Genomic DNA, 24,773 nt, shown 5'->3' with positions numbered 1-24,773 from the left:
AGTGAGATTACAGGATATTTTGGGAGGGAATTTCTCCCATGTTAAATATGTAAAATGTCACACAGCAGTATCACAGGTAAAAATATAATGTGTAAAGAAATTGAAATATTGTATGGTAGTCACAGTTCTGAAAGGATCTTGAAATTTAGGACTCACTCGTGGCACCCAGAGCGTGGTAGTTAGTCCCCAGTAAATGTTTCATCCCATGTTAATTTTCCCTTTTTTGTTAAATGATTGACTTCTGGTCATATTTTCTTCTAAACATTTCTTCTGTGTGGTAAGTCCTTCTTGCGTCATAAAGTAGCAGGAGCCTTTGTCCCGGTGTGTATCACAGATCTGTATCTGTGTAGGACACATCCTAGCTGTGGTTACAGGTACTGGGCTGCAAGGGATGCTTACAAAGGGATTTAAGATCAAAAGTGACCTTCTGGAGAGAAATTATTTTGTGCTTTTGACAGAGTTAGTACATATTGAGTTTTAGTATGGGGCCAGTTTTCTCTAGTGTTAGCGGGAAGGAAGAAAAATACTTCTAAAATGGAAAAATTGTGATAATCAGAAGTCAGCAGGAAAACTTGCAAGTTATAAAAATATGTAGAGTTTCCATATGGGTTGTTTATTAGAGGCCATCATTAAACTTTCATAGTTTATGTTGCTTTTGGGGCTGTGGAGGAACTGGAACAATTTTGATCTGGTAGGTGGACTTTATGAAAATACAGCACAAACAGTAAAGAGGCAGGAATTGGTAGTTACCATGCAGTTAACATCTCTATCTGTTAGTAAATCAGATCTGAATTTACTTAATTCTGAATTTGTAATTTCTTCTCAAAAAGGAATTTTTAGGAGTATTGATTTCATGTTGAGGTTATGGGTTTATTCGTTAAAACTTCTTTTAAAAGCCCCACACCCTGATGTTTTAAAGCTTTATAGCTTTGCACAAGAAATACGCCTGGTAAATTTTGTGGAATAGCTGATTTTGGCAAGTGAGTGATTCATGTGAAGTTGTAGTCTTGACTCACATTTAGAAGCACTCGAGCTTGTGAACAGAAATCCCCTGAGGATTAAAGTGCCCGAGTTAGAGCTGAGTACATTAAGGCAGCTCTGTAATGTATGCCTTGGCTCTCACAGCCTTACATCCTCAGCCACATAAATTCACTTAAGTGAACCAATGTCTTCGGGAGAGATGGCATTCCTGTCTGGGCAGTCAGGCAAAAGTGAGGATGCCTTTTAGGTAATTTGTCAGACACCTTTGTTGTTGTTTGAGCTTCCTGATGAACTTTTTCTTTTAAAGAATGATCTATGACAAAGCAAATCGAGTATGTCAGAAGCATTTGGGACTGCACATTTCATGTGTCACATCTTAATTGTATTTCTGACATTCCAAAATACATCCTGGATTTTTTTGGGTTTTTGAGAGGATGTGGGGAAGGTAATTTAATATGAGCGAAGACTTAGCATGAAGGAAAGTGTATTTAGTTTCAGTTCATGATGACTGGCTCATTCCTGTAGGGAGAAGAGTGTATAGGAATGAGTGTGAGAAATGAATGCATTTGGATTTATCTTACTGTCTTCCTCTCAAACTGTAAACACGGAAGAATAAACTTATCTCTCAATGTCATAAAAGCCACTAATTTCAACAGCCTTCAAATGCAGTCCATAACTGAGGCTTGGAGAAGGGAGGGAGCTGCTGCTGCCTCCGGAGAGCCGCGTTGTAATCTTACTCCCGGGTCGGGATAAAAGGAGTTCGGCGGTCTCAGCTCAATGCCCAGTGGAACTTGGTCCACATCGAGAAAAGAGCCCGGAGTTTGGCACAGTCCTCTCGGTGAGCAGTTTGTCCCGGCTCGGAGCCGGAGCCGGGCCCGGCCGCTCGCTCGGAGGCTGAGCTTGCGCTGCCCGGCCTCGCTGGGGAGCCGCTTTCACACGGACACTTGAACCACAGGCTAGAGCCTGCAAATCTTTAATCGGCCTTGCGAGCTATTGTCTGTCTCGCCTCATGTGTGAGGGCACTCCCTGTGCCTCTCTCATAAACTCCGGGCCCTGGCGGCCCCGCAGAGCCGCCGTGGCTGTGCCCGGCCCCACGCGGCGGCCGCTCTGTGCTCCCGGGGCTGCTCTGTGTTCCTGCTCTGTGTTCCCGGGGCTGCTCTGTGCTCCCGGAGCTGCTCTGTGTTCCTGCTCTGTGCTCCGGGAGCTGCTCTGTGTTCCTGCTCTGTGCTCCCGGGGCTGCTCTGTGCTCCCGGGGCTGCTCTGTGCTCCCGGAGCTGCTCTGTGTTCCTGCTCTGTGTTCCTGCTCTGTGTTCCCGGAGCTGCTCTGTGCTCCCGGGGCTGCTCTGTGTTCCTGCTCTGTGCTCCCGGGGCTGCTCTGTGTTCCCGGAGCTGCTCTGTGCTCCCGGGGCTGCTCTGTGCTCCCGGGGCTGCTCTGTGCTCCCGGGGCTGCTCTGTGCTCCCGGAGCTGCTCTGTGTTCCTGGAGCTGCTCTGTGTTCCTGCTCTGTGCTCCCGGAGCTGCTCTGTGCTCCCGGAGCTGACAGCTCTCCTTGGATGGCTCCGGGGCTGGCAGCGGCGAGGGGCCCGCAGAAGCCTCCCCAGCCCCCTGTGCCGTGTTCAGCTCAAGTCACACTTGTTTGAAGCGATACTGAAACATAAAGAACAAAATGCATTAATGGAGTACTATGGAAAATGTTGCTCGTCTTCCTCTCCCCGTAGTAAAGGGTAAATTGTAGCTCATTTTTCGTGGCAGAAAAGCACATTTTCTCGCTCTCTCTTTGAAGCTTTGTCTCAGACAGCTCTGTAATATGTCCAGTGGCTCAGTGTTTCACAAGCTTTTTAGTTGATGATTGGGTGCTTTCACAAACCCTTTACATTTCTTGTGGAAGCCATAAGACAAAACGTGCTAGGAATAATAATTTCAAGACTATATAGCTTACTTATGACTAGAGTTCCAAAGTGTGACAGAAAATATTTGCTTTTGAAGGGAGAAAATGCTCTGAGACACACAAAAAGATTTTATGTGTTTTAGACTGTAATGTTTGAATTATTCACACCTTCTGGGGATTTTGACCCAAACTAGCTGTTTCCAAGGATGCTGGCAGAAACCTCAGCCACTAGTTTGCCTCAACTTCTGTAGGCTGGTCCTGTTTCTTGTCTACCCTTTAAATCATCTTCATTCAGATCAGTTGGATTTCATTCAGAGTAAATGACTGGAGAGTTGTGCCCACAGCAGCAGCCTGAGTTTAAAGGGGTTCATCGTCGAAGCTGGGGATGTTATCTGAGTGTGAGGATGATTCTTCAAAAACTGTGCAGGGCTACAAATGCTAATTCTGATCACTTCAGGGCTCAGAATAACACCTGAGAATTTGAGATGTGTTGTGATGGGGGTTTTATTTTATCTGACAGAAGATATGTATTTCTCATACACTGGATCTATAATAATACTTTCTGATTAAAAATTATTAGACCAACACTTAAACATATGAATGTTCTGTTACATTATTGTGGAAACAATGAAGCTTAGAATTTTCTAGAATGCACTGATGCCCTTTGGTTTAACAGGGTCCTTAAGTATATGATTAACATGAAGTGTGAGAACAACCTCACATTTAAATGTTTATTTTTATGTTAATAAATGCTAAAATGCTATCACTCTGGAAGTTAGGCTTTTCCTTAATACCTTCTCCAGGTCAGATATTAGATTATTATTTTCTCCTGCAGCTTGCACAAGTATTACATTCACAAGTAATCTCAATGCATTTTAGAATTGCTTCCATTTTCCTTTCATCACATTGTAATGAAGTTTATATTTTACAACATTTGTTTAACATTGTTTATTTATTATTGAATTTAATCTTATATATACTTAATTTATTATCTTATAACTAAGGTAATTTGTTTGTTGTCATTTTGGGCTGCATTTTCTGCATTTTTCAAAAGCTTGTATAACAAACTTTTGCTAGATTTTCCACTAGCATCACTTTTGATAAACATTTTTACATTTTCAGTGCATCACTGTCCTGGTGGTTGGCCCTTGTCCTATCCTAAATGTTCATATGTCTTAGGATGGTTACACAAAAACTGATGCAATAATTTTTTTCTGTGATGCATACACAGAGTACCCTTGAATGTGTTTAAACCATAGAGCTCTGAAGGGACAATGCTTAGAATGTGGTTTATAGGAAGACTGATGTTATTCCTGAACCACCCTTATCTTCTCTCTGAAAGCTTACACGTGACACTAAGAAAATAAACACTGGAATTTTTCAAATAGACAAAATTCTTATTTTTAAATTTCAGTGTAACATTCTGGAACTTTCTTTTTGCATGGAAATGGTGCTCTGATTCCTGAGAAAACCAGGAGGAATTTAGAACATTCTTTGCTCAGAGCTTTGCCAATAGTGGAGTTTGCAAAATGGAAAGAAAAGAGCTTGACCTTAAAACAGAAGAAGAGCCTAAGTGGTGACATATTCTGCTGATTAAATGCTGACAGTATGAGATCTGTTTATATAGAAGCAAAGAAATAATGCAGATCTAACTTTGAAGAGAAACTCTGGACTACTAATATAAAGACTTATTTCTTTTACAAAGTTGTAAATAACCTGACATCAAACAAAAGGGATTTAACTGTTTGATGGAATACTGTTACAGAAATTAGATGCACAGTTCCTGTTCAATGAAGTTATTACTTGTAGTACAAATTAGAATTGGCATTTATATAAATGATAAATACATGGATAAGAAACATTAGTGGTTCCCATACTGAGTAGCATTTTTAAATGCTAATGTTTACAATGGCCATGTTGAAGTTTGGAAGCACAGGTCATCTGAGATAGCAGAGAAGGCAGGGAGTGCCCCTCGGAGAACCATTCACTTTTTAAACTGAGCTGCTCTAAGAAAATTGCATCTGAACGTGAACTACATTATAGCAGAAGAGCACAGACAAGTAAAGGGCTCATTTTAATGCTTCGTTTCATAAAAATGAAAGGAAATTCTGTTGGGCAGGATGTTTTTCTGGAAAGTGAATTCAGCTCCTGGTAATAAGCACTGTATTTGTTTCTAAGTACCTGTGGAACACCCCGTGTCACTGCCAGGTTTTTCTCCAAGAGCCAAAGAAGGTTTTGCTTCAGGAAGTTCTGAACTTTCCAACTGCTTGTTCCTGTATCCGCATGAGGATAACTTTGTCTCAGTTTTCACTTGAGAAAAGAGGTACAACTCCTAATATTTAGTTAAAACTAACAAAACCCATCAGCCTGACTACAGACTACGAAGACCACAACATTTTCATGCAGAGTCAGTCACACAAGAGCAGTGCACTTGGATGGCTTGTAAGGTTTTGTTCAAAACTCCACATTTGGGTTTGTGCCTCCAGATTTCAGTTCTCTCCTTGGCAATCTTTTTCCTTTCTCTGCTGCCCGTTTTCCCCTTCTTGTGTGGATGAAAGAAGCTGATGGGCTGCAGAAAGCAGGCGTAGTTCCCATGGCCTGGCTGGGAGTGGTGGTGGGAGGCACTGCCAGGGCTCAGATGGCAGTGCAGCTGCTGGGTGTTGTCTCCTTTTGCCTTGGCCATGCCCCTGTGGCTGCCATGTGTCCCAGCAGTGCCACTGATGCCAGCTGTGCCTTTGCTCCCAAAGTTTCTTCCCAAAGTGAATCACTTCAGTTCTTTGTTTTGTCCTTCCACAAACAAAAAAGTTTGCTGCTGGCTTACTCTTCTACCTGACTACAAAATTAATTAGCTTCTTTAAAAGATCATTCTGGTGGGTTTATTGTATATATTGATAGAAATAACTCACATGAATGATGTTTTTACAGAGCTGCAAATGTCCAAGTGAAGTAAGAAAACCTAAATCCACCAGTAGAACTAGACTAAATATTGCTCTAAAAATCAGCACTTCCAGTCTGCAGTAATCCTGGGCTAACCTTGTGTAGTGCACAAGTGGTGAAAAAGTTCTTGGTCTGACACTGAACCTTTTATTTTGTTATTTGTAATAAAGTATCTGACAGTATTTAACATACATGCATAGAACCACTGGAAACTGATCATAATCTTCCTTAAATATCTGGAAGATTGCAAGCAGAGTTTTAAATTCAATTAGTTCCCCTTTTTTGAATGCAGTTAAACTTGGAAAAAGAAAATCAGATTGTCACCAAAAATGCTACTCCATAATAAATCTTCACAGAGCAGTTTAATTGAACTGCTAGTTCTTGACAAATTACTAGCATGCATCTCCATTACATGTCTATTCAGAACATATGAATCTATGAATGATATGAATCTATGAATTATCAATTCACTTCAATGTAACTAATACTTGTTCAGTATTTTACATACAGACATTCTTCAACTTTCTCAATGACATTTTAGTTTTGTTGATGAAAATCCTGTTTGTACACTCAGTTATCTGATTATGAAAATCTAGTTTCAAAGGCAAGAGGATTCTTTTTTTAGTTTTCTGTAAAATTAACTGTTGAATTGGTAAGATTTTACATCTGATTTGACATGTAACTGCTGAGACATTCGGTGTCATTGCTGTACCATTCCAAAGTTCTGGATCCTGTTAGGTATGAGGATTTTATTACCTTCCTTTGACAAAAATACATACATATGCATTTTAAAGGAATGGTAAGTTTTCACTGATAAAAGGAATACAGAGAAAGATTAAGTGAAGAACAAATACATATATATATATATATATATGCAGTATATAAATGGAATTAGGAGGTGTTCAGCAAAACATCTTTACTTTGCTAATTCTTGGGCTAAGGTTGCCCTTGTGTGTGCTACCCATTATCTCCCTGCAAGGAAGGAAAGGAGCTGCACTCTTATGATTCTCATTCCTGCAGCAGCATCAGAACATTAATTCTGGGGCCCTTGGAACTCACTGAAAAATGAAATGAGCTGCAACGTTTCCCTTTGCTACCCAGAAGAAAATTGTGCCCAAGTGTTCTGGATTCATGTGGTCTGCTAGTTCCTTAGCAAAGGCATTCAGTCCTGGGAAGTTCTCCTTTGCAGGGTGCCAGGAAGCAGTGGCAGGAGAGTAAGGCTGCTGTCCTGGGGGACATACAGGGAAGGACTGAGTATCCAGGATGGAATATCCTTCTGGAATATCCTTCCAGCAGTCACATCAGGTCTGGAGCCAGACACCCTACCTGAGTGACAGGGGAGGCCTTATCTCCCAGCAGAATGATGAGTTCCTCTCACTACTTTATTACTGTTTCATACAACATGGAGCTTTTAATTTTTTTGATTGATTGTCCTATTTTATTGCTCAAGTGCTGTGTGGCATATTGCTGGCTTTTGTCATTGGAGTCTGTTTTGAAAGACTGACTTTTATACTGCTTCAGGCTTTCACAGTGAGAAGTGCAGCAAATGGCCAAGCAATACACTTTATAGTGAATATTGGCCCAAATAAACGTGAGGAAAACATGGATTCCATCTAGAGACTTCAGAAATCGTGAATCATGCTTTCCTAAGTGATAAACTTCAGAAATACCAGTACAGTGGATGGGGGTGATGACTGCAGTTGTGAGAGCAGAGTGCACTTCCCAGAGAGTCACACGGGAGCAGGGATTGCTGGTAGGGCAGGGGAGAGAGCCTGACCCGCTGGCTATTGCAGATTAAGCCAATTAGCAGGACCTGCAGAAGGCTATAAAGTGGTGGGAGTGACAGAAGATAACTGATAAGCAGCCCTGCAAGGTGTTGCTCAGTGGAAAGTTCCACAGGTCAGCACATCACTCATGGTGCTGGACAGTTGGCTGTGGTGCAGCGTGCGTGGTGTGGGAGACCTGGACGTGCAGACAGACACCAACCAGGCACAACTGGACTCCTGAAAGTGAGAATTTCAGCTGCTCCAGTCTCTCCTCAGCAGGCTTTTACACTGAGAGCAGTGCTGGCCAGTGCTTTCTGGTGTGCTAAACCTGAATTCTCACCCACTCTGTAACAGGGGCTCCACCTCCAGGATGGATCAGGGCCTGGAGTTGGCTGGTGGCACAAATGAAAACTTTCTTCATTCATCATGAAAGAGCATTTCAGGAACCTATTTGCTGTTTCTCCTACCGGTGTGCTGTTTTTTCACAGGATTGTTCCAGCATCTAGGTACATGTTGGGCCATAAATAAGATAAACTAAGCTGGAATTTATTCCAGCTAAGCACAGGCAAAACCAATAAAGTTATACGAATATCTGTCAGTTTTGAGAATAAGCAAGTTTTAAAAGGAAATACAGAAAACATCAATGTGAGTTTCCTGCTCTGGTTTTAGAAAAATAATTGTAGTTGCTTGGACTAATTTGATAGGTCTCAGTTCAGAAAAAGAAAACCACAAGCAAATATTAATGGAACATAGGCACATAGCTGAAGTTAAGCAGGTGCTTAAATGCTTGGCTGTACCGAAATGCAGTGATTTAATTAGGATCTTGTTACATTTGACAGGCATATCTGATTTGCAGGCTAGAGAGAGAGCAACAAGAAAAGCTAATTCTAGGTAAATGTGTCTGGATCCCAGTCTGTGGCAGCAGGAGAGGCAAGCTGCATTTCAGTAAGGAGCTTGTATCTCTTGTATGAGAGCGGTTTGTAAGATGAGCATTCCATATTCCAGGCCTGCAAAAGTCCCTGGGATTCTTAAGTCAAGTGACTATTCAAAATGAAAAAAAAAAAAAAAAGTCAAGCAAGAGAAGTGCAAGGTTTTCATTTGTTTTCTTTGATGTTCATCTGCTAAGTCAAGTGCTGGCCTTCACTTTCTCCACCTATTGACAAGGAATAGGTGCTCTGCTGCACGTTTATTTGATTGGGTTTTTTTCCAGTAAGGGGTGACTCATGGTTTTTTTCTTCAGAGTACATAATGTAGTGTATCAGGTTTAGTAGTTGCATTAGTACAATGAGCTGAAATCATTAAATTGATTCCACATGTGATAAATACCAGATTAAAACAGTCAGCAACCCCTCGATATCCCTTCCTATCTTTAATGTTGATAACATCATAGTAGTAAAGCTGTTGAAAATAAAAATATAATGAAATAATAATTCCATGGAAGCTATTTGGGTATCTGCACTGTGAGTTTGGCAGGACTTCACTAACTATCCATGGCATTTTTAGGACAGGTAAAGGAAGTGAACTGTGAAATGAAAAATAAAAAGTCCCAAAAACTTCTTTTCCTCTGCCTATTCATCAAGTGTATGGTGGCCATTAAAAAGAAATCAAGAGTTCTCTTGTTCTGTCCTGGATCAGAAATGCCAATTGTAGTTATTTTAGTACCAATTATGATTGATTTTAAATACTTTTCTGATTATAGAATTTACCGCAGAAAAAATAGAACAGTATAATAGCCACTCTGGTTAATTTAAAATTTCAACAGTACTCCCAAACTTGGGGGCACCTCTTGCTTACAGGGTGGGAGCTGAGAGTTTAGAATAATCCAAATGCTTTAGTGATATTTTCCTCAAAACAATGTCTGAATATATGCTTAATTGTCACTTTTTTGTCTGTCTTTTAAAAAATGCTCCTGTCTTTAAGGGCATTAGGACATTGCTACCAGTATTTTGAAAGGTTTTACAATGTCTTTTTTGACTGGTGAACTGAAAAAAATGCAAACTATTATTTTGTTCATCTTGTTTTTAAACTGAACTGCATTATCAACTTAGTGTGTGCTCTGAAGGTATTGTTAAAAGTGCTTTGAAAACTTGTAAATCCCTGTAATTTATGTTCCTGTAGTCTCAAATGCTTCTTTCTGTCCTTCTGGTTTTAATTTGAATGCAGTCTTGTCTGGGTGTGTACCTGTAAAATTGTGTTTTTCTAAGTACAATTTACAGTCATGACCCTCAGTTTTACAGTGTTCCAGCCTTATAGGAGCTTCCTCCTATGCTGAAAAGCCAACTTTGGGTCAAACAGCTCTTTCATATTGTAATTGTCTAATCAAGGTTACTTGGAACAGATCCGATTTGGGCATTTTTTAGTTTATGGCAAAGATTTTATAAGAATATCAAGTGAAATGGAAAGGTTCCTTTGTAGGAGACCAGTGATAGCATTGCCTTATTTCTTCAGATGTATACAGTTGTAAACTTAGCCTTCTTCATGACAACAGTCCCATTTATCTAAACAATTCTCCTTTTAGAGCCAATGGCACTGATAGAAACCGAGATAAGGAGCACAGATGGGAGGATCTCTCTGAGTCTCTCCTTACAGAAACTCCTCGCTGGGCAGCTCACAATCCCCTTTTCTTTTTGGTGCCTGAGAATGGCAGACGTCTCCCCTGAAACACAGTCCTCTCGAATTGCCAGCTGCAGGAAGGGATGGTCAAGCTTCGGGAGGGTTTTTAAAATCCTGGTGATTTCTTCCTGCATTTTCTTTCCCCCGTTCTTAGTGCGCTCAAATGGCAGGCGTCGGCGTTTTGTCTTTCATGCCTCTACCTTAGACTAGTCCCTGAGCTGTAATTCTTTGTCTTTTGAATTAAGGTATTAAATTATCTATTTTACTGTAATCTGTAAATTAATCCCTTATTTATTTGCTGTCTTTTTGGGTGATACAGAAAAAAAAAATTTCAGGGCTTCGTATTTTTGTATTACTCTGCAATAAAAATAGTACTTGCACACTGAAACAGAAGTTATTTGAACTAAATGTTGTAGGCTTTATTTTTAGTACTCCTCATCCATGCTCATTTTTTTAGCATGACTTCAGCACCCTTGGTGGTTAAGAGGAAGAGAAGAACAGATAGATCACGTGCTTCAATTTGTTCTGTTTGTATTTTCAGATCATTGTACAGTCTGGCCGTCACCCCACGGTGCTGCAGAAACTCTGCCAGTTGCCTTTCCAGTATTTCAGTGATCCTCGTTTAATCAAAGTGCTCTTCCCTTCGCTCATAGCTGCGTGTTACAATAACCCTCAGAACAAGATCATCCTGGAGCAGGAGATGAGCTGTGTTTTACTGGCCACCTTCATCCAGGTACGGCTGCGGAGCTGTGCTCGCCTTTGCTCTCAGGGTGGGGATCTTCACTTCAGCAGAACAAGCAAACAGCTCTGAAGTGCTTCCAGACTCACTGCAGCTCTTCTAAACCACAGATTACGCCTGTACTTGAGGCATCTTATCACACTGAAAGGTTACTGAGGAGTTCAGGTTCTCACTGTTCGTGCAGAATCCGGTTTCTGTTAGGGTTCCTGGATGTACTGGGAAGATATGATGTAGATCTTAAAATATTTATTTTTTAAAAAATTCCTGCCTATATAGCATATCTGAAATCAGTATATTGATGTGTTTACATATAAATTTATAGTTGTATACTGTGTGCCATATATTTACAGAGAGCTGGGAAAGTGTACGTATTTTATGCAGAAAATACACAAAACATATGTTACCAGTCTAATCTTGCAATCTTTATTTTTGACAGTAAGCCACCGAGGTCATTACAAATACTGTTTTGAATAAAGATTTGCATTCTTTTTCTTCCCTTTGTCTAAATTTATATGCTGTTTTATCTATCAGATTTTTTGCCTGCCTCATGGTTTTCAAGCATTTTATTGATTGTTTCCAGTGAATAAATGCAGTTTTTGTAAACACCATACTGTTAAAAATAATAGCTTTTGGGAGTCTGTAACCCTGTATCAGTCACCTGAAAGTTACTGTTGTTGATAAAGAAATGTTAATCGAAGTCCTTTCCCTAATGCTTTATAACTAGTCCAACAATAGGCTACATGCATTTCAGAGAGAAAGTACCAGAACTAAATATTTACTAAAAGTCTTTGCATAACATCAAACTTAGGAGTGCAGCTACTTTTTATCCTTTTAATACTAAAATAATTGCAGAGCATTTTTTTTTAAAAAGAAGTTTGGAACTTAGTATTAAAAACATTTGCCGTACAGTAATGAACTTCTGGTTAAATACACAGCTATAACTCTTCTTTGGCTTTCTTATAGTGAAACTGAAAAATATGATTTATGCATTGTTAGTAAGTGCAGCAAGTTTAGTTTGGGGTTTTTTCAGCTAAAAAACAGGAGTGTGGAGGAGAATGTTCCCTATATGAATAATTAAGGTTGTTTATGTTGATTTCTATTCTGTAAGAGATGAAATGGCACTAAAATCCCCAGTAGATATAGTAAAGCGTAAGTATATTTTTAAGGGTCAACGTTACTAATTTGATTTCCAGTTAGTTGTGTCGCAGATGGCAAGCTCGTGTACTGTGCCTGCAGGCTTTTAAAGAAAGGTGTTCTAGTAAAATATGCAAGAGCTGTGTGTGCTGTGAAGTGTCCTGTCACTGCTGACTTCAGGGGTCCTTCAGTATTTTGCCCGTTTTGAAGTCTAATCCCGAGAGTTGCACACGCACACACGGAGCGCGGTGCTGGCAGGGTCCAAGGAATGCTGAGATCCCGCGCACGCACAGGGACCTGCTGCTCTACTTCTGTTTCAGCTCGCTGCTCTTTGTCAGGCAAATCTCTCATTTGCTTCAGCAGAAGGTTTGGGAAACCTAACTAAAATGTTGCCCTGTGACTAGAAAATGAGATTCTTCCTTTGCCAGGGAACGCCAAAAGAAGTCCCATTTGCGTAAAAGGTTGGTGGCGTGTACGAATATAACACTTAAATACAGTGTGTTAAATGTGCAGCCAAAATCAAAGGAAGGGCATTTCTGCATTTTACAGCGCTCTCCCTACCGATAGATTTATTTCCATCAGCTGAAGTTTGCATCAGCCTGTTTATTTTTGTTACTTCTGTTTGGCGATGTGCAGGAATAAGTGGAAACATTCAGGAGTATCCATGATTTGCTGTATCTTATCTCGAGTAATCCCTTCCTCAGAACTCTGCTGGGTGGAGACTCCAGCACAGGGCAGGGTCTGTGGTGGGGAGCTGGCTGGTTCTGGGCGAGGTCGGTGTCCGTGCTCGCTCGAGGATGCTGCACCCCAACGCCCGACAGCAGCAGGATTGCGCAGTGCTCTGCGCTGGGCACAGCTGGGGGCACTGATGGGGGCACAGCTGGGGGCACAGCTGGCTGCCAGGGCCAGCAGCGCTGGGCAGCAACTCCTCCTTCTCCCAGGAGATCAGCACCTCAGGCTCCTGGATTGCTGGGAAGCACAGCCATTGAAATTGGGATCAGTCATCAGTTTCGTAAGAGTGTATTTGGAGTTGGGAGCAAAAATCTGAAACACCATTTGTTTTACAGAAACATTGCTATGGTTAAATGGCTTAATAAAAATCACAATAATAACTATTTCCTAAGAAGACATTGACTAAAAATATATTTTTTGAAAACAGATATAAATAAATGTATAAAAATCCACTGTAAATGACAGAGTTTAAGTGCTGGCAGTACTGTATTATGAAACTCAGCAAACAAGCCAGAGTTTGTTAATTTACAGATTACATGAAGTATTGGTATTTTTGAATGACTATGAAGACTTTTAAATGTTGTTTTAATTCCTCACATGTAAGATCTGAAAACCTGATGCCTTTTTTTGTTTGTTTTCCCCTATAGGATTTTGCACAGAGCCCAGGCCAAATGGAAAATCAGTTATCCCAGCAGAGGGGTACGTTCCCTGCAGTGTCACAGAGTAACAGCTGGGTAGCAAAATGTGTAGATTCTGTGATTTAAGTTCTTTGAATCCGTATGGCTGAAAAGGAATACAGTAAATTTACAGTTTGGGGGTGGGCTCCCTGGCTTACATTCTGTCCTGTGCATAAATGTCTTCCAGTCTGCTGCTCGTCTATCAGGGATTCAGACTGTTAATCTTTATTCAATGCTATGTGGTATCGTGTCTTAAAATGTGATACTGTACCTGCACATATTTAATTAGCTGACACAAAGGCTGCCTTCAAAAGTTTTAGGTTGCAGAAGCTATGCTGCCATGCCAATGCACTCAGGGAGCCAAAAATCTCTAAAATACTGTCCTGTAATTGTCCTTTAAAGTTTGTCAGTTTGCAGAAGAGTCGTGAGTTTTTTTCCCCCCTCAGTTATTATAAATATTATTTTAAATGCAGTCAACTTTTTTAGGCTAAACATTTGAAAGATGCCCAGCTGAGATGGCTGTTACTTGCTAAAGACATCTGAAATTCAAGTGTTGATGGGCATCTGGTCTTGGGAATTATGCATAAAATGTGACACTCGGACAATTGTTTCTCCCTCATAAGTAAAAATACACCCCCATTTCCTCAGCATTTGCTAGGAGGTGAATGGTTCTAGGTCTAAAGCATCAAGTTTTTGTTTAAAAATAAATTATAAAATTAAAGTAACTTTATGGACATTTTTACTGTCAACATCAGACATCTCAGTCTGAAGCAGACTCATGCAGTGTCTGCAGCACCAACTTTCCAGGATTGTATTTCCATGAGATTCTTCTCAAGAAACATCTAAAATCCAAGTGGAAAACTTGCTTTTTATTTTCACTATTCAGACTGGAGGAACTTTTAAACAAACACATGAGTGCGATTTCCAAACATTATCCAGTTGCAAAAAAGTTAAGTTAATAATTGTGTAGGCAGGATTATTTTTATCTCGTATATCACTTGAATGTGAAGGATGGTATCCCCCCCAAAAAAGGGAATAATCACACCGACAGGAATAAAACCTGAAAGCACAAACTTCATAGCTGGGTGCTGCATGGAGGGTCAGACCCTCCAAGCTGTGCACAGTGGAGTCCTGTCCACGTCCCTGCACACTGGAGTGAAAGCTGCATTTGTGCCCATGCTCTGGGGAGTCGGGAGCACAACTCTTCTGCAGCCCTTTGTGGTAAAAAAAAAAGAAACTGCTGAGCAGAAAATGCCCCTGAAGCTTCTCAAAGTGTAACGAGGCTGAGTGGTGTGTCCAAGAACATAAAGTGTGCAAAGATGCAAAATGTTGCTCTGCACAGGGCAGAGAGCCTGACCAGCTAACAAATGGAACCTTTGCTCATCAGAGCCTCTGCTGCCGTTCTTAAAGCCAAGCGTGGATGCCGTGAGCTCCATAAAGCATCACCCCATGGGCTGAAGAGATTTGGATAGGGAGAGGGGAGTAAATTACTTAAAGTAATTTAAGTATCTCAAATTGGCTGCACATTCATTATTCTTGTTTTACTGTCATCTTATCTTAAGAGAGAATAACTTGGTAATTTTATGTTCTGTCTTCAACAGAAAAATTTTTCAGTTCTCAAGATTATCTTGAGCTCTCCAACAGATTCCCCCGGCAATCCTGGGAAGAAGCTCGACAGTTCTTCTTGAAAAAATAAGAGTTGTATTTAGCTTTTAAATCCCTAACATCGTCACACCGACCAGTTCCTGCTGACTACCTTCTTTAAAATGCTGTTCCGCAATGGTTTTGATACTCTAAATACTTGTCCTATAGATATATAATTTGCACTATTTATATAAGTACTGTAGATACTTCCAATTTCTGTTTTGTAATTTTGATAATTTGAGTTTATTTCGTTCTTGTATCCAATGCCATGATACTGGTGTTTTCTGCCCTGTGGTGGGACTTGCACTGCAGAACTGCTGAAATAAGGTTGCAAATAGAGAAAATATGTTCTATATATCTTGTAATAAAATAACTTATTCTGTCTTGTGTGATTCCTGTGTTAAAATCATCGGTGTGTTTGAATTACCATAAGCAACACGGTTCAGAAAGAGAGAAAAAAAACCACTCATAAGATGTTTTTCTCGGTAACAAGAGTCAATCACAATCAAATCAAAATAATTCGTCAGATCTGGCCACGGAGAAAGTCTGCTTATAATTTTTTGGGTGATTGAGGACACGTCACCCAAGACAGACTTTTTAGACCTCATGCATTTTTAACGCCTCGGCGGGGCCGAGCGGGGCTCGCTGCGCCCTCACGGCGCTCCGGGCGCGGCGGAGGCTCCGCGCCCGCTCCGGCCGGAGCCGCGCCCGAGCGGCGCTGAGGGGACGCGCCACGCCCGGCGCCGATCGCGGCCCGCGGGCACCGGAGCACGACCCGGGCAGGACGGGAACCGCGACCGGTGCCGGAGCAGAGACCAGCACCGTGATCGTGACCGGCAGCGGAACAGTCCCTTCCTGGCGGCCCCGGGCCGCGGCCCGAGCGCCGCCCGTGGCTGCCCGGCCCTGAGGCGAGCCGCGCTCCTCGCTTGGGAGACCGCGCGGAGCTCCAGCCCGGCCCGCACGGAGCCAGGTAATGGCGGGGCCCCGCGGCGGGGCTGGGAGGGCGGCAGGATTCCCATCCCCTCCTGTCCCCAGCCGGGAGATTGCTCGTCCCGGCGGTGCAGGGCAGCCCCGGGCTGAGCAGCCCGGGCCTCTCCGTGCGCCCCGACGGCAGCTCGGCCCTGGGGGCCCGGTCCCTGCACCCCCGCTCCGCCGTCTGTCGGGGTGTGGAGCCACCGCGGCACCGCGCTGCGCATCCCCTGCAGCCCGGAGGGCTCCGGCAGGGCCCGGCTCTCCCCCGCTGCCCGGGGATGGGGTCAGTGCGGGGCTCGCCGTGCCTTGAGCTTGGGCGGGCCCGCGGTCCCGCGGGAGCTGGTCCTGAGCAGGTAAGGGGCCTGGGAGCAGGCGGGCCCGCTGGTCCCGCGCGGGTGAGGGGAGGGCGCGGGAGCTGGAGCTGGAGCCGCGCTCCCAGATGATGCCAGAGGCAGATAAGGAGTCGCCGCCTGGCTCTGTTCGGGGGGATGGAGACGCGGGAAGGAAGGGCTCGCCTCGCCCCGCCGCCCAGCCCCCGCCGCCCCCAGGTCGGAGGCGAGGCGGCCCCGCGCCGCGGCAGGTGCGGCACGGCCGGACGAGCCTGGGGCTGCTCCGAAAGGGAAACCTGCGTTCCGCCTCCCCGGCTATAAATAAGTGGCCCCGGTTCTGAAAGCCGATTAGCGGGGCGCGGTGAGGCCGTGCGGGAGAAGCCGGGGCTGTGCCCGTCCCGACCCTCTCTGTTCCGCTCCCGATCCGCACGGCCGCGCCGCTCCGCGCCTGGGGCGCCCCTTCGCTGCCCTTTCGCGACTTTTTAAAGCTCGGTTTTGTTTTTTTCGTTTAAATCCATTTTTCTTTTCTTTTTTTTTTTTTATTAAGTCCAAAATATTTAATCCCACTATTCAACCGCTGACTCTGACAATAAATAACAATAACTTACTTTTGATCGTTAAAGGCGCAAACAATCCGTCCTTCGTCCATTGATAACTTAACATTATTAGTACTGGTTTTCCCGTTAAAAAGTCTCGTTTCCGTGTCCCTTTTTCCAGAGATCGTGCGGGGCCGGGCATCGTGGCCCGGGAGAGGCATCGGTGTGAGATGAGGCTGGACGGCGCGGCTCCGCGGAGGAAGTTCCAGGCCAGCTCCGCGGCCGCAAGCCGGAGGAGTCTCTCCCCATTTTGTAGAATTTTTTTTAATGATTTATTTTTCCCTTTCAAAAATAAAAGAAAAACCGTCCCCAGCACAAACGGCGGGCGAGGAAGCCTGTCACCGTGCCGGGCTTCGGCAGGGAAATCCGAGTTTCTTTGGGGAAAAGAAACATCGAAATCCGCAGGGAAAAAAAAAAAACAAAACCACGAAAAAAAACAGGGCGGGGGCTCTTTCTCCGGTCTGGTGAAGGCAGCGAGGATCCCGGTGCTTTTTTGGCCGACAGTAACATATTTTTTGTTTGGTTTTAAATAACAATAATTAAAAAACAAAGGCATTTGTCCGGCGCTCTGGGAGCGGCCCGGGGCCGGGTGTCTCATGCAGGGAGCGCAGGCATGCGGAGATCCCGCGGCGGGGCGGACGGGCCGCTTCACGTCTCGGCCGGGCTGGGTACCATGCTGTTAGGGGTGTCGGGGAGCTGGGAGGACAGCGAGGTCACGTCGCTGCCGGAGGAGGTGCCCAAGGAGCCGGACTCGGAGAAGGAGACCTGGGGGAGCAGCGATGGTGAGGGCATGGCGCGCTCGGCCCCTGCCCCGTCCCCCTCCCTCAGCACCCGGCCCGGCCCCTGCCCGTGCCCGTGCCCGGCCCCTGCCCGTGCCCTGCGGCCCCGCGGGCGGCCCGGCGCGGCTCACCAGCTGCTGGAAGGCAGCGGGCTGCTCCAGGTCGCTCTGCAGGGCGAACTCGCTGAGCGCCTTCCAGGGCGGCTGGTAGGTCTGAACCTCCACGGCGCTGCCCTGCACGGCGCTCTCGTGGCGGATGGGGCTGCCGGCCACCAGCGGCGTCCCGGTGAGGCCCTGCAGGCTCTGCGGGCACACGGGGATTCAGCGCGACTGCCGCCCGAGCCCCCCACCCACAACTCCCTCCCCGCTGAGGAGGGCGGGCGCTCACCGTCTTGTCGTTGTGCTGCTGCTGCTGGAGCTGCTTCATGAGAATGGACTTTTTCTTGTCCTTGCAGCGCTTGTTCTGGAACCAGACGCGGATGACGCGGGGACTGAGCCCCGTCATTTCCACAAGCTGCTCCTTCATGAGGGCGTCGGGGCGCGGGTTGGCGGCGTAGCAGGTCCGCAGCGTGTGCAGCTGCTTCTCGTTCAGCACCGTCCGCACGCGGGTGGTCTTCTCCGCCGCCTTGTGCGCCGGCGGCCGCGGGGCGGGCGGTCGTCCGGGCACCGGCTCTGCGACGGGCGGGGAGGGCGCGCACCGTCAGCGCCGCCGCTCGTTCGCCCGCCGCAGCCCCCCCGACACCCTCCCCGCCCCGCCGCCCGCCCCGACGGGGAGCCGGTACCTGCGAGGTGCGCGGCGGCGGCCGGCGGCAGCGCGGGGCTGCGCGGTCCGCGGGCGACGGCGCCGTCGGGGGGCGGCCCGTGGTCGGCGCGGCAGAGCAGGTCGCGCTCCCGCAGGCAGAACTGGTCGCCGGGCAGGAGCTGGCGGCCGCAGGCGGCGCAGCGGAAGCACTCCAGGTGGTAGACGTGGTCGCGGGCGCGCATCACCAGGTCGCTGCTGCTGAACGCCGCCCGGCACTGGGCGCACTTGATGCCGAAGAGCCTGCGGGGACGCGGCGCGCCGTCAGGACCCGCGGCCGCGCCGTCGGGGCGGCTCCAGGCGGTACCGCGGGTGCGGGCAGCGGCCGAGAGCCGGGTTTTCGTTGGGGGAAATTCGGGGAGTTTAAGGGGGCTTTTGTGCTTTTTCGGGTCTGGGTTATTTTTTTTCCTAACGAGTGCCGGCGCATTCGGGGTCACCTGCTATAATCCCGTTTGCAGTAGGCCTTGCCGTCGCGCAGGAAGCATGTGCAGGTCTCGTCCAGGGGCTGCCCGCACTCGGCGCACTTGAGGCAGGCGACGTGCCACTCCAGGTCCGGCGACACCCGCAGCAGGAAGGGGTCCTGGATGCGGCCCCCGCAGCCCGCGCACAGGGCCAGCCCCGGCCGCCCTGCCGGGAGCGAGCGGGGTACGGTCAGAGCCAGCAGGGTGCCAGCGCAGAGGTCAGCAATTAGGGAAAAGAACATTATCTTTTTTACACTTCATCCTTTTTCCTTATTCCGATTTGGTTTGGGTTTTTTTTTTTCCAAAATAGGAAGAAAAAGAAATAAAGACAGACACACGGACAGAAAGGATGGAAACATGAAAGGAGACAAATTAATACGGCCAGGACAAAAAAACAACAAAAAAACAACAACAACAACACAAAAAAAAAAAAAAGACAGAAGCTTGATCAAGGCAAATAAATGCAGAAAGACAGACACGTAAATGTAGAATTTTGGAAAAGGAAAATAAAAGCAGAGCAGAGATACAAAACCAATAGAACAAGGGCTGAGGAAAACTTGAAAGAAATAAGGAAAGAAACAAAGAAAGAATGAACGAAAGAAATTAAGAAAAAGATATTAAAACAGAATGACGGAAGGAGATACAAAAGCATCGAAAACCCAGAGACGGTTAAAATGGGAACATGGACAAATGAAAACAGTAAGAGACATGGAATCAAAGAGACAGAAAGAGAAATAAAACTAAACAAGAACAGAAAGAAAATAAAATTTTAAAAAAGGGCAAAGAAATTTTTAAAAATACAAACTGAAACACGAAAGAGATAAAGAAAGGAAAACACGACCAAAGAAAGAAAAAAAAATAAAGGAAGAGCAGAGGGCAGCAGAGAAAGAAATGGAAACAGCCGAAAGAAATGAGCTCAGCGGCGCGGACAGCAGAAAGGACAGCGGGGCCGGGGAGCGCCGGGCACGAACGGGAGCAGCGGCACCGGAGTTGCCCCGGGCCGAGCCCGCGGCCGCCATGGGGCCGCAGCCCTTCCCGGCGCTGTCAGCGCGCCCGCGGTCCGTCAGTCCGCCCGACGGCAGCGGCGGCGCGGAGCTCGACCTGGGGGTCCCGCGCACGCCCGCCCGCCCCGGCCCCGCGTCTGGCTGCGCTGCGCGCACTTACTCTTGGAGGGCTCCCCCATGGCGCCCGGGAGCGGCCGCGGGAGGAGGATGTCCACCATGCGGGCGGCCCCCTGCGCACCGGCGGCGATGCGGGATGCGGAGCCGCCGCTCCACCACTACCCGCGCGGCGCGGGGCGGGGGCCGCGCCCGCCCCCCCGGGCCCGCCCCGCCGGGCCGCGCCGTGATGTCAGCGCGCAGAGGCGCTGACCTCACCGCGCGGCCCCCGGAGGCGATTGGCGGCCGCGGGGAGAGCCCGCGGATTGGCGCTGCCGAACAATGGGCGCGCGGCGGGCGCGGAGCGGGGCGCACGCCCCGCGGGACCCGGCCCGGGCCGCTCGACGCCGGCCCTGACGGGGCGGCTGCCCCGTGCCCCGCGGGAGCAGCTCCTGCGCCCCGGCCGCCGCGGGACCCTGTGCGCGCAGGGAACGGCGGCATCGGCAGCCCGAGGAGAAGGAGATGCATTGTAGCTTTTTTTCCTCCTCTCTTTTCCCTGTTATTCTTCTTGAGTTTTAGTTCGCCTAATTTTTTCTCCTTTTATTTCCCTCTTCCTTCTCTTTCTCATCTGTTTTGCATTTTATTTCGTTGTTCTTTTCACGGCGTTCTTTTCCCCGCGTTTCGGCGTGCCGCTGGCAGGTGCCCACGGGACGGGTCCGGCGCTGCGCAGAGGAGCAGACGGGAAGGGGCTGCAGCTCCCTGCTGAGGCCCCGGTGCGGGAGAGCCGCCCCAACGGACCCGAACAGAACGGACCGCATCGTCGGGGCGGCCGTCGCGGGCAGCAGCCTCTGACGAGTTGAAATTAGCGGAGAAAAATAGTATTTTACTGCACTTTCATGCACCTGATTCCATGCTGTTCCCGCAGCTGAACCTCTCCTGTTGCTTTTTTATACCTTCTGTTCTTTTTTCTTCCTTCTTTTCGCCCAGTTGCCACGGGCTTCCCGTGCATTAGCAGAAAAATAGGGAAAGCAGTTCCGTGGCCTTTGACTCAGTGTTAAATTCCCAAAGACTTTGCAGCGCAGCAACACAAGTGCCTCATAAAGTCCAGGAAAGCTTAAAAATGCTGGGATTGAGGTTCCTGCTGTCTTGGGGCTTTGCTCCTTTCCTTCACCTCCATGAAATTACCTCTTTAATTTTACACGTGGAATTTGACAGGCATTTGCCAACCTGTATGGCTTGGGAAGGACATGGTGACTTCAGATGTCGGCTCAGGAAGGGCAGGATGCGCTCATTTTCCTCACAGGAGGGAGGTGGGATGGGTTTTCCCTCTGAAGCGCTTGTGTCTTGTGCGAGTCAGGCACCCTGCAGGTGAAACCCCAGAAGCTGGGGAGGAGGAAAGGACTCTTTGGATAAAGTGCTTCACTATTTCACCCGCTCTCCCAGCCTGGTCACAGCCCTTGCTACCCCTTTAAGGGCCCCAAATGTTGAAAGCAAGCTCTTAAATTTGTACGATAGCCGCGGGGGGAAAGAGGTGGATGGCATTAGAAGTACCCACTTCAGCAGGGACACATGTCACCAAGGGGTTTTGGTATCCCTGCCTGCCCCTGCATGTGCAGAGGTGCAGAGGTGCGGTGCAGCAGTGACATCCTCAGGGCAGGGTGAGCCCTTGTGTTCCCTGCCTGTGTACCATGAGTGCCCTGCTGGGGCTTATGGTCTGACTGCTGCCCACCACCGGCCAGTGGCAGAGCTGTGTGGGGAGTGAGAGGTATGAAGGCAATTGGAAAAGTTTGGTTGGTTCTTCAAACTGGGGTCACCCTGAGGGATGGGTGATGGGAACCTCTACAGCACTGTGGGGCACCACAGGTCCATGACTGAGCACCTGGCAGGAAAGAGGGTACAGAAGGGTGACTTCAGCCTGAGCCAGAATTCAGAGTCCTGGGTGAGTCAGTATCTGCATGTGTTAACAACAAAATGCAAAAATGTCAGTGATAGGAGAATGAGACATATCTAAGAATACAGCAGCTTGGCAGGGATGCTCTGTGTTGCATCAGCCTTTCCCCACTCGAGGGCAGGATCCTGTCTGCTCTCCCAAACCTCCCACCAGTTTAGGAATTAGTAAAGTTACAGCTGAGTCAACCAAACTTTTGGTTGGCTATCAAACCTGTGCAGAGCTGTGCTGCAGTCACACCTGTATCCAAACAGAGCAATGTGCTCACACCAGGCAGGTATGGTTGGACTGGACACACCTCACAACCAGGCAGGTAGGAACAGGGTAGCAGTGCTGCACAGGCAGTTTAGTAGAAAAGCCAAAAAATTACTTGCCAGGGAAGTGTTGAAAGCCCTGCATCTCCTCTATGTGATATACAAAAATCTATACAATTACTACAGGTAATGCCATGAGGCATTGAACCAGCTTGATACCACGTTTTACAAACAGGTTAATTGTTGATTCATCTGAGGGAGGGTAAGGGAAAGCACATCATAAAATCATGGAATAATTCAGTCCAGGGGGCACCTCCTGGACCACTTCTTTCAGGTAATTTGGAGCTGCTGGAAGCATTTTCTAGTCAAAGCCAAGAGCAATCTCTCCTGCCACGCTGATTGCTGCTCGTTCTCCTCCACCCAGTGGCCAGAGATTCCAGTCTCTTTTGGGGCAGTTCCAGTCGGGTTTGGTGTGAGGGCTGGCAGGAGCTGCTGGCCATGGGCTGAAGCTGCCTAATGGTGCTTCCCGCTGTCCACAGAGCAGCTCTGGAGTTTGCTCCCAAATAAATACTCAAGTTCCTTCTAGAAGGGGGAAATGGTAACCTTTTTTTTTTTTTTGTTTGCAGCAGATTGCAAAGGCAGTAAATGCTGATTCTTTCAGAGCCAACCATGGATTAAGTCCATTATAAAATTAAAACAGATGGAACGCAATTTCACTTACATTACAAAAAAGGACAGGAACCATCTGCAATAAGATTTAGCATTGCAAAGCTATTGTTATCATGTTACCATTAAAACCTTTGATGAAGAGTTTTCTTTCTTTCACAAACTTGTTCACATGAAACAAATGTTTTATTTATCCATCTTCCTAAGATAGTCATATTTTATTAAAAAGATGATGTCTCTCAAAAAACCTCCCTTGGTCCTAGCAGAATATGGCAAAACAAAGAAATGTTGTAAAACTCCCAAGACTGAGACACCAGGAGCTTCAATGGGGAAGATGTAGCAAAATGAGAATTCCCTATCCATTTTCCTCTAAAAAAACATTTCCTTGTGTTTGGGCACAATGTCTGATACTGAAAATAGATAATTAATGAGATAATGGGATACTGCATGTCACCTCCTGTCCAATGGGATTATCTGATGGCTAATTATGGACAGATTGTGATTAATGTGATTATGGATTGGATATTAATCTGATTCTGGATTGATCTAGTTATGTTTTAGTCTGCTCCAAATGGTTAATTGGATCTGAGATAATAGAAATGCAGCTTGCACCAGATTTTGCCACATCAGTTGATGAAGTATCTTTTGATCTGGGTGGGTTGCGAACAATAAATTATTTACAGCTGTTGAGAAAATGACTCTTCCTTAGAATGTAGTCATTCATTTTATTTTTGAGCGCCTTTGAAAACAAAATCAATATCCTTTCTAAAAGGAGATGTTGACAAAAGAAAGGCACGTACATAACTCACAAACAAATGTGACGAAATTAAACAGTGGTTAACCCGGTGGCCTAATGTCTGGTGATGCATTTGAATTGCTATGTGGAGCTTTGGGCTCAATTCTTCTGAGACCAGCAGGGGTTGGGAGCATTGCAGGGGAACAGGGCCCAGCGTTGGGGAAAGTGGTGTTGCACAACAGCTACTGCCAGCCCTGCTAGTGATTAAGAGTCAGCCATGGTAACATGGCAAAGAGAGCCCTTGCCATTTTTCCCCTCCGGATAAGAAAGATTCAGAAAGTTCATGAGTGCAGAAAAGACTTATTGGCCTATCTCCTCTGGTCTCCATCATACCAGACCATGCAATTGGACACAGAATTATTATTTTTTCCCTCACAATGATCCTGTTAATTTATGGTTGACCTCAGTCGTCTCTCCCAGAAATGCATCTGGTCTTGGTGTCACCTGCCAGTGCAGGAGAGGCTGCCCTGCTCTCCCATCCTGCCTGTTGACTACTTTCACTGGAATGGACACCTAAGTTTAGGTTCAACCCCCAGACACTGGATCTCATTATGCTGTTATCTGCAGGATTAAAGGCAATGGGTAAATTGCAGACTTTGTAGACTTTACTTTAGACTTTGTGACAGGGCAAGCAGGAGGTACATTAGCCTTTGTCACCAGGTTCTATAAGTGGCCAGAAGGTTCTCCTCCCTAATAGGCTCTGCAATAAAAGTATAAATAAAAAAATACCAAAAATCAAGCAGGTTCCAAAACACTTAAAACAAGGCCTACTCCAGCTGCTGTGCTTACACAAAAGTGCTATTGACTGAGCAGAAACAGAAATAAAAAAGGAAAAAGCAACTTTTTTTTGAAAAGTCCTTAGAGGAAGGCAAAGAGTTTTTCCCCTGGAGCTGACTGTCCCTGCTGCTGCAGGAATGGCTCGGGCTGGTGTGAGTGGGAATACAGTGGCATCTGGATTCCTTTCCAG

The 24,773-nt window shown here is 46.4% G+C and overlaps 2 protein-coding genes across 8 annotated transcripts in view; one reads left to right on the top strand and one right to left on the bottom strand.

Moving 5' to 3' along the window:
• The window catches only part of SCAPER (S-phase cyclin A associated protein in the ER), a 138,792-nt gene extending 123,290 nt beyond the window's left edge, over positions 1-15,502 (top strand). For all 6 annotated transcript variants that reach the window (XM_064389663.1, XM_064389664.1, XM_064389662.1 and 3 more), the window contains 3 exons: positions 10,726-10,917; positions 13,437-13,488; positions 15,068-15,502. In XM_064389663.1, the coding sequence (XP_064245733.1) occupies positions 10,726-10,917; positions 13,437-13,488; positions 15,068-15,162 (339 nt within the window). In that variant the 3' untranslated portion in view covers positions 15,163-15,502. The remainder of the gene's footprint in view (positions 1-10,725; positions 10,918-13,436; positions 13,489-15,067) is intronic.
• Positions 15,503-16,944: 1,442 nt separating this feature from the next.
• ISL2 (ISL LIM homeobox 2) lies at positions 16,945-20,348 on the bottom strand. 2 transcript variants are annotated; one of them, XM_064388909.1, is made up of 6 exons: positions 20,210-20,348; positions 19,022-19,211; positions 18,568-18,827; positions 18,174-18,457; positions 17,918-18,088; positions 16,945-17,772 (listed from the first exon to the last, which is right to left on the bottom strand). In XM_064388909.1, exons 1-6 carry the CDS (start codon positions 20,265-20,267, stop codon positions 17,656-17,658), a joined length of 1,080 nt encoding a protein of 359 aa, XP_064244979.1. In that variant the 5' UTR covers positions 20,268-20,348; the 3' UTR covers positions 16,945-17,655. The 2 variants fall into 2 exon arrangements, with proteins under 2 accessions (XP_064244979.1, XP_064244978.1); XM_064388908.1 differs by having other exon boundaries at positions 19,022-20,223.
• Between the last annotated feature and the right edge of the window lie 4,425 nt (positions 20,349-24,773).

This window comes from Passer domesticus, chromosome 14, assembly GCF_036417665.1.
Source record: "Passer domesticus isolate bPasDom1 chromosome 14, bPasDom1.hap1, whole genome shotgun sequence".
NCBI lineage: Eukaryota > Metazoa > Chordata > Aves > Passeriformes > Passeridae > Passer > Passer domesticus.
This window is presented reverse-complemented; position numbering and strand designations above follow the sequence as displayed.

Excerpts from the sequence above, each read along its gene's own strand:
- ISL2 (XM_064388908.1), bottom strand. The coding sequence starts at position 19,287 with ATGTTCTTTTCCCTAATTGCTGACCTCTGCGCTGGCACCCTGCTGGCT. Across the intron at positions 18,828-19,021 it reads TGCAAACGGGATTATAGCAG|GCTCTTCGGCATCAAGTGCG; the intron begins GTGACCCCGAAT and ends GCGTCCCCGCAG. Across the intron at positions 18,089-18,173 it reads AGCAGCACAACGACAAGACG|AGCCTGCAGGGCCTCACCGG; the intron begins GTGAGCGCCCGC and ends GTGTGCCCGCAG.